The following is a 19,301-nucleotide window of genomic DNA, read 5'->3' on the forward strand; positions in this document are numbered from 1 at the left end:
AACATCCTTAAAAAGGTAGCGTATATATAGGTTATTTATTTGGATAGGGATTAAATTTTAAAATTAGGTGTCATTATTTATGGTGTTTGGAGTTCACATTTTTTATTAAATAATAATATGAAAAAGAAATAAAAATAAATCGAATTAAATATTAATGTTTTATTTAAAGAAATCCGTTGAGAAAGAGAAAGCTTGGGATCCCATCTTGAAATGGTCAACGCCAAGACCTCATAACTCTACACCCATGTTTCTCTTTTTTTTTTTTCTTTCCTAATAAATATTATATTTATATATTTTATATTTAATTCCAATGGAATTATTAAATTTTATTTTTATTATTATTTGGAAGAAAATAATTAAGAAAATTGTTATTTGATTTATTATTAATATAATAATGTCGACTACCATTCACGTTACCAAGGAAAATAATATTTAAATAAATAATTGTCATATGAATTAGCTTCCGTTGATTTCTAGATCTATGGATATTAAACAATTATGTGAACTATATTCCATTATTTTAACACTCATAAGCTGTAACCCGTGTTGAACTGGTTCCAGAGACTCGAGCATTTCTTAATAAGCATAAGCTCTCATGGCTTTGTTTTGGGCTTTCCCAAAAGGCCTTATACGAATGGAGTTAGTATTCCTCACTTATAAACACATGATCATTCTCTAAATTAGCCGATGTGGGACTTTCATCATTCAACAGAGCATACGTCGCTTAATCGTAGGCGATGCAAGAACGAATTGACTTAACTCACTTGTTGCTGAGAAGGGAATGTCGCACAATTGCAAGTTTGCTGGGATCAAAAGTGCGATTGTGACAAATATACATAAAATTAGACTATCCAACTCGAACTATAAATATCTCCCATTTAAGCGGGCTTTTTAATATTTATATTTTTTTTCTCTAATAATTAAGTATTTATTTTTATGTCAACTAAATTATTTATTTATTTATTTATTTGTATTATTTTATTATTTTATTGTGAACTCACTTGCAATTTGCAAAAATCAAGGTTAAGGATAAAATAATAATAATAATAATAATAATAATAATAATAATAATAATAATAATAAAAGTAACGTAGAGATTACATAAAGTCCATAGTTTTGAGGGTTTTAAAATCAATTGGATAATGTTTTTTTTTTTTTTTTTTTTTTTTTTTTTTTTTTTTTTTTTTTTTTTTTNAAATGGAAGACACGTGGCATAGCTATTCACTTTAATGGCATAGCTTTGAAAATTGTGTATAATATGTCGTATTTAATAGATTCTGAAAATACGAATTACATCAATTGTTTCTAAAATTTAGAAATTATTTCTAAAATTTAGGTTTAGTTTATCTGGATTCATGAACGGTTTAAGTTTAATAATTTAACGAGTAGACGGGAGGCGTGGACTAAATTAGGTGTTTAAAAATTATGAATCGTAAAGAGGAAAGGGTCGGGATCTTGCTTGCACATTTAAAGCTTTAGAGTTGACCTCCATTAATGAAGAACATCACCCATTTCAATTTTTGTAAGCGTATATTATTTTAACGTATAATTTTTAATGAATTGAATCTCATCGAACACTTAAATTATGAACTTAGAGACTTAGAGATTGTTTATATTAATTTATACTATCAATAGATAGAGAGTCGTGTGGACTGGAGAAATCAACGCAGCCATTTCATGCCTTGGGATATTATCAATTATTACTTATATTATATTAAGCTTCTTGTTAGGAGCCCTCGATCCTTCGTTGTTGACCTGAGCAAAGTTCAACATTAGTTGTTTATAATGATTAAAGAAATGAAATGTTCGAGTCTTCCACTCGTAATATTATTGAATGAAAACTTGGGTTTGTTTATTTGAAACTTAATTGAAGTAATTATGAAAATAAGAAAAAGAATAGTCGTTGGAACGTGAGGTTTGCAATGAGGCTGACCTAAATCACGTCCGGATTAAAATGACAATCAATTTGGATGAGCTTTGTGCCCATAATATATTGGATGATGCCCATCCTACCTCCTCCTTTACGCTCTTGATATCACATCTTTGTTTGAATAGAATCTTTCAGTGGCATGTTTCGGTTCTCTTCTCTATTACTTAGAAAAGGTGAGTAACCGGTTCAAGTGCAAGATTAGACACCCAACTCATAATCATAACGACCCAATTGTAAGAACAAAACAACCCATAATTGTAACGACCCAATTGTAAGAACAGAGTTCTACCAACTGAGCTGTATCTCTCAAAGCAAGTAGAGCCTGCACGAGGGAGTCAAACGCTTCTTCTATTTTTTCATTATGTTTCTTAGCATCAAGAAAGACACCCAACCAACTGATGATTTTGCTCGATGAGACATAAAATTGGTAAATAAATTGATAGAAGTCAAAAGTCGGAATCTCACTCGAATAACAATATTTATTTAAATTCTAAACTTTTTTTTTTTTTTAGAGAATCAATTCAAACACCATTAGAATTTAGTCGATGAGAATAACTCGATTCGGTTTTACAATTCAGTTCAGTTCATTCCACTTGAAAAAAAAAATACAATATCCATACTTGTTTTAGCATAAGCTGAAATGAAAATATACAGTCCAAAATATGATACTCAAACTCGGCCAATGCTACCATGTGCGGCCCCATGACATGCTAACAGGTACTCACTTCAGAAAGATGTATATCTATAAGTAATGCACATCCACATCCACAATGACAAGCAAACTCTAGAGTATGATGTTCTTACTGAGAAACAGTACCCAATTCAGCAGGCAAAGAGTTCTTGTAAGCCTCAGAGATACCGACAGCAGTCTTGGAGAGGTTGCTTCTCATATCTGAGATTTTGGATCTAACAAATTCTTTATATTGTGAGACAGAGTCAACACATGCAACTAGTTCACGAGCACATATCAGAATCTCTTCCTCTCCTTGCTTTATTGCTTCCTCATGCTTCAATTTCGCATTCTTCATACAACAACCAGATCACAGTAAGTTTGGAGCAGATTCTAATTAAATAAACCAGACTGGAGTGGTGGAATGGCTTATAACAGTTCATAGTTAAGTGCTTTCCCTCCTAACTTAGGTGCAAGACAAGATATCATGAGATGGTGCAATACTTATAGAAATCTCTAACAAGCCCGACTTGGTTGCGTTAACAAGCGTTAACGAAAGATTGATTACCTCGATCTAGATTTTGGACAAATCTACAAAGAACTTGTCAATCAGTCTTTATAAGCTGCGGGTGAAACACATTTTCAAACCTCGTATTTGCACTTAGTTTCTATTTGATCCCTTAATTTTCGAAAATAGGAAAAGGGTTTTGTTTAGTGAAGGAAGTGAATGGATTTTAGCACTCAAATAAAGGAGAGGGAGCAAAAGGAGGAGGAAGAAGAGTAACGGAAGAAAGTGTTAGGAATCATGGATCTCCACAATGGTATGATATTATCTACTTTGAGCATAAGCTCTTATGGCTTTGCTTTGGGCTTCCCCAAAAGGCCTCGTACCAATGGAGATGTATTCCTTATTTATAAACCTATAATCATTCCCTAAATTAGCCGACGTCAACCAACAAATGCTACCAAAGGTAAAAAAGTTTCAAACTCATTAAAAAATCAGGTCAACAAAACTAGTCAGGCAGTTGACGGACAAATCATCATTCAGTTAGCCAACCGATAGTCAAGAGACCTTTAAGAACCATTTCTTAAGACAATAATTATAGTGGGAGTATTAATACCTTCAAAATCTCCCCTGCTTCGCTTTCCACGACATCTATGCTATGAGCTTCTAGTTGAACATCCTCCACCATCTTCTTTGATTCTGTGGAGCATCTTAATGTATAATCTCGTATTTCATTTTTTAAAGAGTTCACTTGAGTTTCAACCTGAAAAAATAGATACCATTTACACCATCAGCAAATCATTCTGTACACGATAGTTCCTAGCAGGCAGCCAAGCAAAACCTTCATCAACAAAATGAAAACTGAAATGGTGAATTAAAATGAAATTATTTGCAGCCAAGTTCCATGTCTGACACTAAGTTCTAGTTAGAAACTTCGCTTACTTCTTCAATATGGGATTGAAGGGAAACTATGTGACTGCGTCTAGACTCAATTTTAGCAGTATTTTCACTTGATTGCTGCCTGAGAGAAATCAAATCTTCCAACTTCGTCATCGAACTTTTCTTTATGTCCTCTGCAAAGGAATCAAGTGCAGGCTTAATGGTTGTCTTATAGTCAACCCCCATCACATCAGCTGGTGTTGACCCCTTTGCATTCAGGAAGTACTGATGACAATTATCAAGCTTTAATCTAATAAGAACAAAAGGAAGTTGTATCAACAAAGTAATTATGCTGAATTGGTAAACGAATTTCGAATTCAATAACAAAATATGTTCAGAAACTCATGCTTGTAAATATCATTTGAAATGGATAGGCTTCACAAGACGTGGGATTCACAAAAATAAATCACCAACAACTCTAAAGCTTAAGTTCATGGGTTATGATAAATTTAACAACACAAATGTTCAACGGTTCTCCTCGTTTGTGGGTTTGAAAATTTGTAGAAAACCCAACAAACGAAATCAATATTAATTGAAGAGGAAATGTCATTACATAGATTCGAATACAATATCTTTTTCTCGAATACCACACAATGAACCATCCAACCAGCGAGGGGAGGATTGTTAGAGGAAGCATGTCACCCACGTAGGGCAGTTTCGCTAATTCTCTTTGTATGAAATTTGGAGGATTATCTCGGTTTAATCACCAATCAACTCAAAAGCTTAAGTCGATGGGTTATAGTAAATTTAATCATATCAGCACATCAACATAACTAAAGATAAAGTACATGTTGAGGATTGTTCGGAGGGAGTCCTGCATTGGCTAACTTAGGGAAGATTATGGGTTTATAAGTAAGGAATACATCTCCAATGTTACAAGGCCTTTTGGGAAAACCAAAAGCAAAGCCATGAAAGCTTATGCTCAAAGTGGGCAATATCATACCATTGTGGAGATCCGTGATTCCTAACAATATATTCCATCGTAATAACAACTATATTTACCCAAACAATTCAATACAATAAATTGTCAGTTGATAAGATCCTTGACTAGAATGCAATTATCAAGTTTGAACAGGATCTATAAGTAGTGGAAATAGATTTAAACTCGATTGAACAGGATGAAATTATCAAGTTTGACACACCAGAAAACAAGAACTACATGATAACAACAATAAATAGAGAAAAGGGAAAGAAGGGCAACCTTCTCATAGCCTGGTTACATTCCCTTGCCATGGCCTCAAGCTCCTTAAATTTATTCCCCACTGTTGCATCAATATCCCATGTCTTCTCCTCCCACGAGTTCCTCGAGACTTCGGCATCACCAATGTCCCTCTCCACAGCCTGCAATTCTCTCCTCATCCTTTCCACATCTCTGGCATTAAACATCTGAGATTCCACCCTCATCTTCAGCTCTTCATTTTCTTCACATATCTTCTTGTTCTCCTGCACTTTAACTTCCAACTCCTTTTCCTTTTCCTCCAATATCTTCTTCATTTCCTGCATCTTCTCACTATACCCAGCAATCATTGTATGGAACTTCTTCACATCCTCTTCAAGCACAGTCTGCTGCTTCTCAAGAACCTCCCTCTGCGAGGGATCCGACCGCAACGCCTCGGCTTTGGCTTCGAGCTCCTTAACTTCCATCTCCAATCCATTCAAGCTTTCAACTGCATCATCCCTCCCTTTCTTTAACCGCTCCATAAACTCCTGATCCAAAGCTTCCACCGAATCATCATCCCCACGTATATATTGCACATAGCTATTCAGCACATATACATTCACATCGTTACTCGAAACAAACGAATCTGAATCGTTTGCAAGGTTATAGTTATAAACAGCAACCTGCACAAGCCAGTGAAGTAGGGCAAGAATTGGGTACCATTGATGAGGAGCAGGGGGAGTCTTGAGGATGCCCTTATTGATTTTAAAGGGATACCCTAGGGATTTGAGGACGATGGGGAGATCATCCTCAAGCTTCGTCGGGTGATAATCGAGACATTGAAGTAGCAAATGGATGGTTTCAGTGAGATCTTTGAGGGAAGGGGGAGAGAAGGGTTTGAATGTTAGATTGAAAGAGTGATTGAAAAGCTCCTTGAGAGACGAATTAATGGTGTTGACAGCAGAAATTTGAACAGCTCGCTCTTTGTACATGTCGATGGAGGCAGCGGCGGGACGAGCCATTCCGATGGAAGAAGGGCGGCTACTGGCAAAGCTGGCATCGGAATCGCGGCGGAATTGGGGAGTAGGTGGCGGTGGAGGATTGAAAGATCCCTTAGGATGGCGGCGGCCGTTTCCCTTCATCTAGTCTCCGGTCGATGTCTTCACAGTCTCCGGCGGGTACTTTTTCTGAAATTTCAATTTGAAAGATGGCATTGGAAAGGGGGCGGAGGGAACTTTGATTTATATCGCCACGTCATAGTCACGCACTGACTGAAATTACCATTACAGGAAAGAAAATCCGGTTATTTACGAAAGAACCACTCAATTCTGAAATTACACATTTAGCCTTTAACTTTCTAAGATTCTCAAAATTTATCCCTATTTGATTTAAAAATTTTAAAATTACAATTTTTTCTACAAATCTATATTTAAAATATCAATCAATTTTAAAAATATTTAAAATTTTCATAATTAAAAATTCGAGTATCTATTAATTTATAGATAGAATATACACATAACTTAAAATTCAAAAATAAAATTACTATTTATTTTTTAAATACTTTAATTATTAATAAAATTATAATATTATACATTTAAAAAATACTATTAAATTATAAATTCTTTAAATAAAAAAATACTCTTAAATAAAACATTTTAGCATTTAAAATTTTTAATTTATAATTTTTACTAAATTTAAATTTAAAAAAGAATCTTATATTTTGTCTCCTGATTTTTCTCCTGTTATATATCCAAACCTTTATTTTTATTATTATTTTTTTTTTTTTGAAATCTTAATTAAATAAATCATTTTCAATTTGATTAATCCCAAAATATTTTTTTTTAAAATAATATAAATAAGAACTCAAAGCATATATATATAATATTTAAAATCTCATTTGAAGAGCGTTTTAGGTTTATCAAATCTCATTCTCGTTCCTTCTCATCATGATTGTAGACGATCTTACCATCAGAACAGTTTTGTTCGGTGTTCTTATAATGGTAGTTATCGAACTTTTTCTCCGCTACAGATCACAGTGCTACGACTGCGAGGTAGATATTCAAACTTCTAATCAAAATATTTTCTTACTTTAACGATGGAGTTACGTTCAGATCAAACCCTAAATTCGACGAAGGGTGTAGATGAAGTAGATTCTTCGACAAACCCAAGGCAATTATTATTTTCTCGTAGAATTTTTTTTTCTTAGATAGTTGTTAGATCATGTTTTATTTATGTTATTAAGAGTTTGATTTCATATTCTTCTATCTGTTTACTGAGATAGCGTTTCTATTGTTTCAGTAGAAGTGCTGGTTATCAATAAAGTTATATACTTCTCTTTCTCGTACAATCTTCATACTGTTTACATACATACAGAAAATCACGATACAGTAAGTAAAGTTCTCAATAAGAAGACGGTAGCAAATCGAGGAGGGAGCCGCATTTGTTTGTAGTTTTTGTTGAACGATTCCTTAACGAAGATCAAACAATTTTAGCATAGCTTAGCAAATAAAACATGGGCTTCGATAATCGGGAGGTTTGATCGTCGTGATAAAGAAAGAACAGCACAAATGTAAACTGAGTTCTGAGATCAATTAAAAAGCTCTAAGCATTTACAAGAACAAAAATTGTAAGGAGAAGCACTTATGAAGCAGTGTCAACAGGTGTGTCGGAATGAGCTCCCCATTCAGTCCAAGAGCCATCATAGACTGGAACATCATGCTTCCCAAGCCGATGGAGGCCCTGAAAATTACACATTTTCACCACTCAGCCTGCTAAATCTTTGATTTTGTTCCATAGATTAAGAATTTGAAGGTAAAGAGATGTACCAATGCAAGAATGCAGGCAGTAACACCGGTGCCACAAGACGTTACGACAGGATTTTCCAAAGAGATGCCTGCAAAAACCGATCAACTTTTAGCATATCGTCGTGCCCGTTTGGGACCTGAGACCCTTGAAGAATGGCCTTTCTTCGGTCTAAACGAATACCGTTTTTGTTTAGGTAAAAGAACTTAACCTTCTTGTTCGAACCGTTTCTTGAGCTGATCAGCTGGTAAAAGTGACTGTGAACTATCCAGCATCTGCAAAGGTCATTTCAATTGGGAAGGATTCTAAAACTATAGATACAACTTATAACGATCGAGATAAGAAACGAATTTTCGATACGAGATATAGAAGAACAAAAAATACGGGGGCATACATACACACACACATATAGATATATATATATCAGCCTGAAACCAACCAGAACCAAATTACAGAAAGCAACTCTAATCGCTAACGATATAAAAATAAACGACATTTACGAGATGTCCCAACGATTAGTACCCTGTATACCCTCTTTCGAGCTAGGCTTAACAGAATCAAATCTTCACATTTATTAAAAGAAAGTTTTAGCTATGAATATACGATCTCGAAGAAACGCAGAGTTTAAACAGCCTAAATGATGGATAATATGCCACTAACGATATGTAACTCTTCGACGAAATTGAAAATTTTAATATGAACTTCGAAGAAGAAGGGTCAGTTATATGTGAAAACTGTTTCAAATTCTAGCTATGAACTGCAAACATAAGGTACTAGCTGATATTGATAATAACCTGGGCAAAAGGAATGCACTTGCTGCCAGGAACATGGCCACTTCGGATTCCTTTCCGAGGCTCTGGTACAGCACCATCAAATCTGCAAGACGAAAACGTAATTCGAGGATAGAAAGGACGATTTTATCACAGATTATTCAACCAAATACTTCATCATTCAATTGACGGACAGATAAGGGAGTCGATACAGTATGGTATAGCTCGATTTCAAAAGTCTTGAGAAAAGCTAAACGAACATACCCACCAATAGACCGTTCAATAAAATCTAGAATCTACAGTACCTGGCCTTCGATCGAGCGTCTACGTGTTGGTGAGTTCGTCCTGTAATATTCTCTTGAACCTGGAACGTGTTAGAAAGAAAAGGTTCACATCTAAAATGTGTATAAGATACGATTGAATTGCTTTTTCACACACGCTCACTCTAGAACGCTATGATGAATATCCAAATTCAAGTTTCTTTTTCGGCACCGAACATATACCAACAACAATCAAAATTGCAGCAGAATGACAAGTTTATACATCAACTCAAACTTTAAGGATTAAGAGTCCTTGAACACTTAAAGATATCAGTTCATACATTGCTAAGCATTATATTATTCATATTCTAAGCTAACAGTTCTCTTTTTCTTTTTCGTTTTGGGATAAAGAACTCTTAACAGCTTTGTAATGAGCAGCCTAACCTTCTCAATGTCCCAGACCAGATGTGGCTGAAACTTAGTCTGAAATGTAATTGGCCCAACCTGAGAAAACGAGTAATTGTTGTCGTTGTAACATTTAAGTAACTTACGGGATGAAGTATTTGTACAAACACGACAAATTATACAAACTATTCATGGCACTAGTAGCTTTCAAACAAAACATAGGAGAAAACATGTGAGATCCCACATCGATTAGAGAGGGGAACGAGTACCAGCGAGGACGCTGGGCCCCGAAGGAGGAGGATTGTGAGATCCCATATTAGTTGGAGAGGAGAATGAAACATTTTAAAATAGCATCACCCGATGCCCTGGATAAATTCTCTATATTGCAGATGCGTTTTAAAAACCTTGAAGGGAAGCCCAAAAGGGAAAGCTCAAAGAGAACAATATCTGCTAACGGTGGGTTTGGTTTGGGCTGATACTGAATACATGAAGTTATGAACTTACAGCTTGCCCTTGATAAATTCTCTCTATTGCCTCACTTGCAGCAGTAGCTTTCAAAATAGCATCACCAGATGCACTGGATTCAACGTCATATCCTAACGTACGCCATTTCGGCAATCCTCCATCTAGCACCCAAATTCTGTCGTGCCCGAAGACTCTGAACATCCTATATTCAATTACCAAAATTGATTTCTCGAATTCACGTTCAAAAACATAAAACACTGCTAAGTCAATTGTTTATTTCTGCATCTCACCACCAGACACGAGCGGCGCTAAAAAGTCCTTTTCCATCGTAAACAACCACACCATCTTCGTTTTGAATGCCAAGAGCGGAGACAACAGCAGCAAAAGCTTCCTCTGATGGCAACATATGTGGTAACTGAAACAAACAATCATTTCCATTGTCTTAAATTAGCAAATGAACTGAAGAAAAGCTAAATAAATTAAAGAAAAAGAGATGATTTCACCTTTGAAGTTCGGTCAGATACACCATCGATATCAAAGAAAAGGGCACCAGGGATGTGAGCAACCTATCAAAATTATAACCACACTAAGAACTGATACTTCACCACGAAATATAAAATGTAGTTCACAACACATCTATCAAATCGACTACCTGGTACTCCTGAATCGGATTCCTCTGTTCATCTGGCATGTACCACGATGCATCTAACACCTAAAAACGAGCAGTTTAAAAGGGAGAATAGTTTTAGAAATACAAAATACAACGCTACCGGACTTGCTAAGTTGCGATTTTTCTAGTCAAAATCAAGATATGTTAATAAGCAATGCGCAAGAACATTCTTATATGAATGTGTAGAAATCAACGAGAAACGCATAGTCCCAAGGCAAAAACAATAGGTACTGACTAGATCAACGCACGGTCGAACCGTTCAAGATAAAATATGAATCATAATTAATTACTCGATGGAGAAAACCAAACAAACCGAATTCTGAATGCTGCAAATACTGAGGGAATACGACATGGACGCCTCGCAAAGAAAAGGACTAGAAGCATGGATACCGTAGATTTTAAGAGCATTTAAGTAACCAATTGTCCCGTAAGAATAATCAAGATACACACGAGCTAGTCCGACCACTCATTCATTAAAAAAAGAGAGCATACAACCAAGATAACAAACAACAATGTCTTAAGTACTCTATTAACATACATACTAAATGATATGAATCCAATACACAACACTGGATAACAACGAATCAAAGATTACAAGTCTAGAATGAACTGAATCAATCAGCATATTGAACAGCATTTGTTAAGCTAAGCAACCACAGGAGTAAAAATCATAGGTGAAACCAACAAGAAATGATACCTTCAAGTCAGGCTGTTTGAGATTAGAATGGAGCCAATCAGGGGAAACAACAGGATCATCCATGGATAAGGATTTGGTTGAAAATTGAGCTCTAGCCCCAGCAACAGAGGAAGCCATGAAAGAACAGAGTCGCCGAGTCGGATTATGTGCTACACTGGCTGAGTTAACTTGAGAGTGAAACAATTTCTTCTACGATATAGAAGAATCAAAACAGAGCAAATTCATAAGGCTTTAGCAGACCAAAAAACCTAAACAGAAGATGAATTCAAAACAACAAACACTTGACTTACATTGAAGAAGGAAGCAAAAATCTGGGGTTTGCCTGATGAAGCGGAGAAAGAATGAGCGAATCGATTAACCAAAAGGGATTTACTCAAAAGGGTGGATGCCATCTACACGAAGAACATAGAAAATCCCGTCGCTTCCAGAAATTTGTCGGATTTACAGAGAAAACAAACAAGGGTTTTGGATTTTCAAGTGCGATAAATGATAACAAACAAAGGGAGAGAAGAACAAACTTCAATTCATCGGCAGAAAATTGAACACGGGAAATGGAATCCAAAGATAGTTATGGGCGAGGTTGAGAGTGAACAAAAAAGCGGCAAACCAGAGAGACCCAGCAAGAATGTGTGAACTGTCCCTATAAACGACGCTACAACCGGTGAGATTTGAACCACCGATTAAGAATACAATTGTTTTCACTTAAAAATAAATATTAAAACCCATAATGTTTTATTTGGACACCAAATTAATAGATTTCAACCTATTAAAAAAAATTAAAATTTAAAAGGTGTAAAATTACTAAGATTTAAATGGCATTTAATGTCTAATTAATATATTAATTAAACTTAAATTAAGACATTATATATTAATTAAACTTAAAATTGGTAGGCAATTTAGCAAAATTTAGAGTGAAAATTAATATATAAATGTAAAGTTCAAAATTTATTAGTAAAAATCAGCTAAACATTACAAAAATAAATTTATTCTTCTCCTAAAAGCTTAATAACGTCTTAATAAGGGAAAATCATCCAAGAACGGTTGAATCATGTGCAAAGCCTAAGTTTCCCAAATTCACCACATTTTTGTATCTTAGCATTATCTTTTAGAGTCCTGAATTTGGTATGTTTTATCTTGCACGTCATTAAAGTCATTAAAGTCGAGTTCTTAGAATGATTGTGGCAACTGATGTATGAAATCCTGCTAATTTGCATCACATAAAGGCATTAAGTCACAAGACATTGAAAGTCAACGACGTTTTCCAAGAAACCGAACTTTCGTCGAGAGAGAGAGAGAGATTGAAAGGAATACAAAGGCAAGCAGAAGAGTGGCATAGTTTTATTTCAATGCTAGTAATTTTCTTCTAATGCTTCAATCTTTCCCTCCATTTTCTCCTTAGCAACAACTTCCTCAACGAACTCAAAGCGGTAGTTTAGAGCTTATCTGTTTTGGCCTGTATCGTCAACTTCACAGTTTTAAAACGTGTCTATTAGGAAGAAGTTTCCACACCCTTATAAGGAATGCTCTGTTCCCCTCTCCGACCAGTGTGAGATCTTTCAATCCACTCCCTTGGGGGCCAGTGTCCTTGCTAGCATACTGCCCGATGTTTGGCTCTGATACTGTTTGTAAAAACTCAAGCCCACCGCTAACAGATATTATCCGCTTTGGCCCATTACATATCGCCGTCAGCCTCACGATTTTCAAACCCGTCCGTTAAAGACAGGTTTCCACACCCTTATAAGGAATGATTCGTTCCCCTCTCCAACCAACGTGGGATCTCACATTCTCTCTCCCAAAACAAAAATGTATCAACCAAAGACTAACTAAATGCACCTAAACTCTCTACTTTTAAACGTGCTCTACACCATACATCAAATATTTTCTATTGAATTACCTGTATCATCATAATCAAACACCCCGACAATTCTCTTTTTACCGTTGTTGTTCGATCTCCTCGAGTACGTGTCTGGGACTAAACATGTATTTTTCCCCCTGAAATATTCTCACAACCACTTAAATGAAACCAAGATATCAATAAGAAAATTGAAAGTTGAAGGAAAGTTAAAGTAGTAGGCACAATGTTCTCTTTTCATGAACTTTATTATGAAGGAACATTGAAAGTCATGAGACAGCTACAAAGAATTGAAAATTTGAAAGAACCACTGATATTCTAAATCCCTTTGGACTAATAAATAGTTACCTCTTCTTGATAGACATAGCCAAGAACCGATCACCACATAATGCCACCGTTCTTCTCTCCTGCTTTTCAAGGTTTTGCTTTTGCCTACACACATCTATCAGGGGAACAGATGAAAAAAATAGGGGAAAAAATAAAAAAATCATCCAAACATACATCAACTAAAGGTTTGTCCTTTAAACTTTGCCCATATTCTTTCCAAAATTTCAATATTACCTTGATCTTTCACAAACGTTTCAAGCTTACTCTCAAAGTAGAACCCTTCCGGTATTTCGAACAAAATTTGAGAGACTTCGGATAGTGGAAAAAAAACTTGGATCATCACACCATCCTTCTAGATCACCATCACATCATTCTAAGTCACGATTTTTGTTCAAAATCTGAAGGATTTCTACAAAGATGGCTATCAAATGGGCCTAAGCTATCAAGAATTTTAAGTTGTCATTGATTTTTAAATTTGGATGATTCTAGTGGTCACCTGTATCTCCTTCTCGATCCTTGGAGAAGTCAGAAATTGATCAGGTTATGAGTAACTTCACTACCAATAGTCGGAACAGGAACAATTTCCATCAGTGAAGTGATGAAACCGATATGGGTCCCTCAATACAATCTTTCGCCCAAGGATTCCACTGACAAACTTGAAGAAAGAATGGCAGTCACCACAAACACGAAGATTCTTGAAAATCCGAACAGTAGTACCTTCTGGAACATTGATCAATCCAAAAGCAAGAGCAATTCTTTCGCTATGGTTCCACATATTATGCTCCTTCTGTTCTTCATCTGTGTCCTGCAGTGAGTAGCTTGTATCAGGAACATAACCAGCTTCTCTAACCATTTTCATAAGTTCTAACAACTTGTCATTGATCTGGTCCGTTTGTGAATGTGTTTGGTCTCCCATTCCAAATATGCTGATATTTCCCTTCCATTTGACCCAGCTATGTGCAGGCTTCTTTTGAATTTTGCGTGCACCCATTTGCCCCCGCACGTCTTCGACATCTTTCCATCTGCCAATTGTTGCGAAGACATTCGAGTAAAGAACATAAGCTGAATCATCAGATGGATCCAACTCAAGAAGGTTCTCTGCAGCCTTTCTTCCAAGGTCTAGATTGCAATATATTCTGCAAGAAGCCAAAAGACTCCGCCAAACAAGATCATTAGGTGGTATTGGCATATCTGCAATAAAAGCTTCAGCTTCAACAAGCCTTCCTGATCTTCCAAGAAGATCAATCATGCACACACAATGTTCAATTCCAGGTTGAATTCCATATTCAGAAGTCATTGAAGCATAATATGCAAGACCCTCGTCGACTAACCCCCCATGACTACATGCGGAAAGAAGACATATAAATGATACATGATCAGGTTTTATACCTAGTTTTAGCATCTCATGAAAAGTTTCCCTAGCCTTATGAAAATGTCCATGTCTGGCAAAAACTGATATCAATGTATTCCATGACAAGCGTGACCTATCGGTTGGCCGGGGAAGTATTTTTAAAGCATCGTCCAGTTCCCCACACTTACCATACATATCCATAGCAGCATTTATGACAAAATGATCACATTCGAATCCTAGTTTAAGCGTTGATCCATGAAGCTGTTGGCCTTCCTCCAACATAGCCAAATCGGCAGCGACTGAAATTGCAGCGGAGAAGTTGAACTGATCAAATTCAATTCCAGCACGTCTCATCCTTACTACAAGTTTCAAAGCCTCTTCTCCGAATCCATAACGAGCATTTGCAGTAATGATGGCATTCCACACACTAGAAGTTTTAAACACCAATTTATCAAAGATATAGCTACTAGAGTGAAGGTCACCACATTTTGCATACATTGTGATAAGGGAACTTTGGACATGCTGATCCAGATCAAATCCTGTCACAGCTGTATGCGCATGAATGGGCCTCCCATATTTGATCAGATCCTCATTAGTCAAACAAGAACCGAGCGTATTTACAATGGTAATATAGTCAACACCGCACGTACCCCCTTCCCTCATCAATTTGAAAGCTGCTACTGCCTCATTCGGTTCTGCATTATCAGCAAAACCACCTATAAGTGCATTCCAAGTTACTTTGTCATGCTTGGGCATCCTCTGTAATAACTTTTTCGCCTCAGCCATCTTATGGCACTTCCCATAAAATGTAATTAATGTGTTTCCAATGATCAAATCATCTTGCAGACCCAGAACGATGACAGAACCGTGGAGAATTTTCCCTTCGGTAAGGAATTCAGGATCTAAACAGGCAGCCAATGCACTTGTAAATGTCACATAATTAATCTCCTTTTTCATCCAAAGCATCTCAGCAAAAACATTTAAGGCACACAGGAACCTTCCATCCTGAGCATAGCATGCTAACATGGAATTCCATGAGATTACATCCCTTTCTGGCATTCTTCTAAAGATCATTTCTGCATCTTCAGATCTTCCAGCATCAGAATACATGCTTAAAAGAGTGTTGGAAAGACAAATATTAGGTTCTAGTCCATATTTCACTACTAGACCGTGAACCCCTTTTCCCCACTTCAAATAATCTAAAGAGCCACAAATTGATAACAAAATAGAAAGTGTTGTATCATTTATCTCTTCATGGATCGAGCGCATCCAGTAAAAATACCTAAATGATTCTTCATGTAGTGCATTTTGCGCATTCGCAGAAATGATGGAATTCCATGAGATTGTGTCTCTATCATTCATCTCATTGAAAATACTGCAAGCCTCGTCAATGTCACCACAACCACCGAACATGGATATAAGAGAGTTAGCAGCAGAAACTTTAGTCTCTAATCCAAACTTTAAGACATGTCCAAGAAGTTGATGACCCAACAGTACATCCACAAGAAACCCACAAGAACTAATTACTAAAGCTATATTGTTTTCATTGCAGCATATTCCTTCACGCCGCATACGTTTATAAGTATTTATCACTTCCTCCTTACTTCCGTTATCTGAATATGAAACCATCAAAGAAGTCCAAGAGACCACATTCCTATCAGGCATCTCATTGAACATCTTTTGAGCGTTAGAGACAATCCCATAGCTACCATAAAAGTGCACAAAAGAAGTACCTACGAAAACATCATATATCAAACCACATTTAAATGCAAAACCATGAAGTTGGAAACCTTCATTGGCCATACAAGAGGACTTATTACAAGCAGTGACTAAACTCGCGATCACAAATCCACTTGGTTTAATGCCGATCCCACAAATATCTCGAAAGAACAATACTGCTTCCACGTATGAGCCCACTCGAACATAACCTGACATCATACTATTCCAAGAAGCTTCATTTCTCTCAGGCATTTCATCAAACACTAACCGAGCATATTTTATACGACCAAGCTTTGAATACATACTGATCAATGTATTGGTCTGGAACACACTCAACCTCACCAAACTCTTTAAGCAAATGGCATGAACTGTTCTGCCAACAATTTCTTCTGTGATTAGAGAATAACCCTTTTGAGAAAAGCATGAAACTTCTGTATTTGGGTGGTTAGAAAGTGATAAAAACAAGTCGTTGGCTTGCTCTCCCCCTTCTGTATTCCAAGTGATTGAAGTGGGCAAATTAAGGGCAGGCTGCCATTAAGATTCCACAAAATGAAATCTAATCAAATTAATTACAACAACAAACGAAAAATACCAATTTACAGAGAAGTCAAATTGAAATATTTGACTTTAGAAAGTTCAATATATAAGTTATAGGCATTGGTGTAGACCTGGGAAAAATGGCTAAACTTGCTAGCATGTACTTGACCACTTCTTCCATTTTGAGGTTCTGATAGTGCTCCGTGAAATCTACACAAAAATGAACTTCAATCAAATCCAAGTTACCAAAGAAATTCCCCAGATCAATTCTTTCGTCTTGTAAATATATACATCTACACATAAAAGTCTATGTTGGCTGGTTACCTAAATTTGAATTTGATCTTATCTTTAGATTTCAGGTATCCTTCTTAAGTTTGGTTGACATCTGACTGTATCTTGTATTACTGATCCTATATATGCTATAAGACTGGTTATTTGATCTAACCTTCTTGCTAAGTTGACCCCAAAATCAGTAATAAATTGCAACAACCCAAAAAATCTTCCTTTATTGCTATACTTCAAGATACCTAAGATTGGAGAAGAAAAGGGACGGAAAAAGAAAAGAATTTAATCAGTCATAACAACAAATAAAAGAACCAATCATCCCTGGCTACAGATAGACAAGGCTAAGTATTGAAACAAAAAGAGCTGGTAGATGAAGAAATAAAAGAAAACCGAGTTCTTCCTTCATTATGTTTTAAACTTTTTACCCTTAAACTTGAAAGTGTGTCAATTCTACACTCAACTTTCTATTTGATCAAATTGAAACTTAGAGAGTTAGATACCATTTTTCCCTTTCATTAGACCTCAGATTGAAGAGTTGTTCAAAAAGAACACTCCCAATGATGTTCAGTGGATAACAAAACAAACGTTGGGTAGGAAATTATTGGGATTTTAAGAAAGCCAATGCCAGAGCTAGATGTTTTTGCTCAATTTGGTAAGTTTGGGGAGATTAATTCAAATGATCAATACTATACATTCATCCATTTGAGCTTAATTTTCTGCATTATTTGTCAGAGCATAATTTTCAAAACCTTTCATACACTTTTGAAAGCTACCCCTCACGGAAAAATCGTTTAGAATTTCGAATGAAAATTGAGACCTAGAATAGTGCGATAGTGATCTAGATTGACATGGCAATCCAAATTTCCATTTTAGGTCACTGACATGCCATTCCAGATTCCGAAATCTATTCAAAATGTTAAAGAACTTCTACTCAAAAAGATAGTTTACAAACATTTATGAAAGTTCTAGAGTAACATTGCAATTTTTGAACCCCACTTCTCCTACCTTGTTATTCCTAAAAAAAATGGATAAAATAAATGGGCACCAAATACGCAAAAGAATTCAGGTTCCTCCTCTTTCTTCTTCCCGTTAAACAACACACAGATTTTTACAGTTTCCGACTAATCCTTGATACAAAATAGCCCTAACTAAAAGAATCTGATTCATTTTCTAGTAAACTCAATTGAAGTATCCACGCTAAAACTAAAAAGAAAACTCCAAACAGAGTCCATGTCCGAATTGTACAGAAGCTATTGAATATGGAGAGAACGAGTAACTCACTTGGACGGAGCCGAGATGCAGTCTGATTGAAGGGAAGCATCAGCAAGGAGGAAAGGTTGCAAGCTTGATGAACAGGGTTTTCTTTTGCGCGGGGGGAGGGGGCGGGAATCTGATTGTAGAAGATGACTGAACCATCATGAAAGGTAAAACAAATACATTTCAATAAACTTTTTTTTTTCTTTTAATGATTTTTAAAATTTTAATTTTCAAAAATATTAATTACAAAATTTATGAATATTTTTTTAAATGCGTGCTAATAGTAAAAGTATTCATTAAATTTTTAAAAACATTTTAAAAGTGTTTATAAAAAAATTAAAATTATTAATGAAAATTTTAAAAACTCAAAAATATTTTTGATTATATTTTAAAATTATTTTTTAAATAAAATATTAACGGTTTCTATCCAAAATTAATATTATTGAATTTTTTTAGTTTAAGATTATTATTGAAATTTTTAAAAATTTAAAATTATTAATTTAGCGGAATTTTATTTACGTCACATGATCACACATTCCTTCTTTTTAGGGTTTTTTTTTTTCTTTTTTTCTACAATTTCTTTTTAAATGGGTAGTTGTTGACTTTGAAATTTGACTATTTGCACCCATTTTTTGACTTTAATTTGAATGAGCCAAAAATTATTCATTTTCATTATTTTTAATTATTACAAATTTTAATAT

General features: G+C 35.5%; 3 protein-coding genes across 11 annotated transcripts; all 3 read right to left on the bottom strand.

Annotated features, from left to right (window-relative positions):
• Positions 1-2,495: 2,495 nt before the first annotated feature.
• LOC111810909 (kinetochore protein NDC80 homolog) lies at positions 2,496-6,403 on the bottom strand. The gene is made up of 4 exons (XM_023697749.1): positions 5,246-6,403; positions 4,048-4,294; positions 3,722-3,868; positions 2,496-2,952 (listed from the first exon to the last, which is right to left on the bottom strand). Exons 1-4 carry the CDS (start codon positions 6,343-6,345, stop codon positions 2,731-2,733), a joined length of 1,716 nt encoding a protein of 571 aa, XP_023553517.1. The 5' UTR covers positions 6,346-6,403; the 3' UTR covers positions 2,496-2,730.
• A 1,268-nt stretch (positions 6,404-7,671) lies between these two features.
• Positions 7,672-11,956, bottom strand: LOC111810375 (thiosulfate/3-mercaptopyruvate sulfurtransferase 1, mitochondrial-like). 2 transcript variants are annotated; one of them, XM_023697083.1, is made up of 13 exons: positions 11,791-11,956; positions 11,563-11,664; positions 11,273-11,461; positions 10,558-10,617; positions 10,409-10,471; positions 10,196-10,320; positions 9,945-10,107; positions 9,480-9,539; positions 9,081-9,139; positions 8,800-8,881; positions 8,217-8,280; positions 8,029-8,096; positions 7,672-7,942 (listed from the first exon to the last, which is right to left on the bottom strand). In XM_023697083.1, the coding sequence occupies exons 2-13, from the start codon at positions 11,662-11,664 to the stop codon at positions 7,844-7,846; spliced, it is 1,134 nt and encodes a 377-aa protein (XP_023552851.1). In that variant the 5' UTR covers positions 11,791-11,956; the 3' UTR covers positions 7,672-7,843. The 2 variants fall into 2 exon arrangements, with proteins under 2 accessions (XP_023552851.1, XP_023552850.1); XM_023697082.1 differs by having other exon boundaries at positions 11,563-11,956.
• Positions 11,957-12,463: 507 nt separating this feature from the next.
• Positions 12,464-18,755, bottom strand: LOC111809625 (pentatricopeptide repeat-containing protein At3g24000, mitochondrial). 8 transcript variants are annotated; one of them, XR_002817259.1, is made up of 5 exons: positions 18,625-18,745; positions 17,504-17,585; positions 17,190-17,268; positions 13,167-17,049; positions 12,464-12,715 (listed from the first exon to the last, which is right to left on the bottom strand). XR_002817259.1 is itself a non-coding variant. In XM_023695979.1 (4 exons), the coding sequence occupies exons 1-4, from the start codon at positions 18,662-18,664 to the stop codon at positions 14,008-14,010; spliced, it is 3,243 nt and encodes a 1,080-aa protein (XP_023551747.1). In that variant the 5' UTR covers positions 18,665-18,745; the 3' UTR covers positions 12,901-14,007. The 8 variants fall into 8 exon arrangements, 2 of the variants coding, with proteins under 2 accessions (XP_023551747.1, XP_023551748.1); XR_002817264.1 differs by lacking the exon at positions 12,464-12,715 and having other exon boundaries at positions 12,901-13,803; positions 13,948-17,049; XR_002817263.1 differs by lacking the exon at positions 12,464-12,715 and having other exon boundaries at positions 12,901-13,849; positions 13,948-17,049.
• Positions 18,756-19,301: the final 546 nt, after the last annotated feature.

Source organism: Cucurbita pepo, chromosome LG14, assembly GCF_002806865.2.
Source record: "Cucurbita pepo subsp. pepo cultivar mu-cu-16 chromosome LG14, ASM280686v2, whole genome shotgun sequence".
Classification (NCBI taxonomy): Eukaryota; Viridiplantae; Streptophyta; class Magnoliopsida; order Cucurbitales; family Cucurbitaceae; genus Cucurbita; species Cucurbita pepo.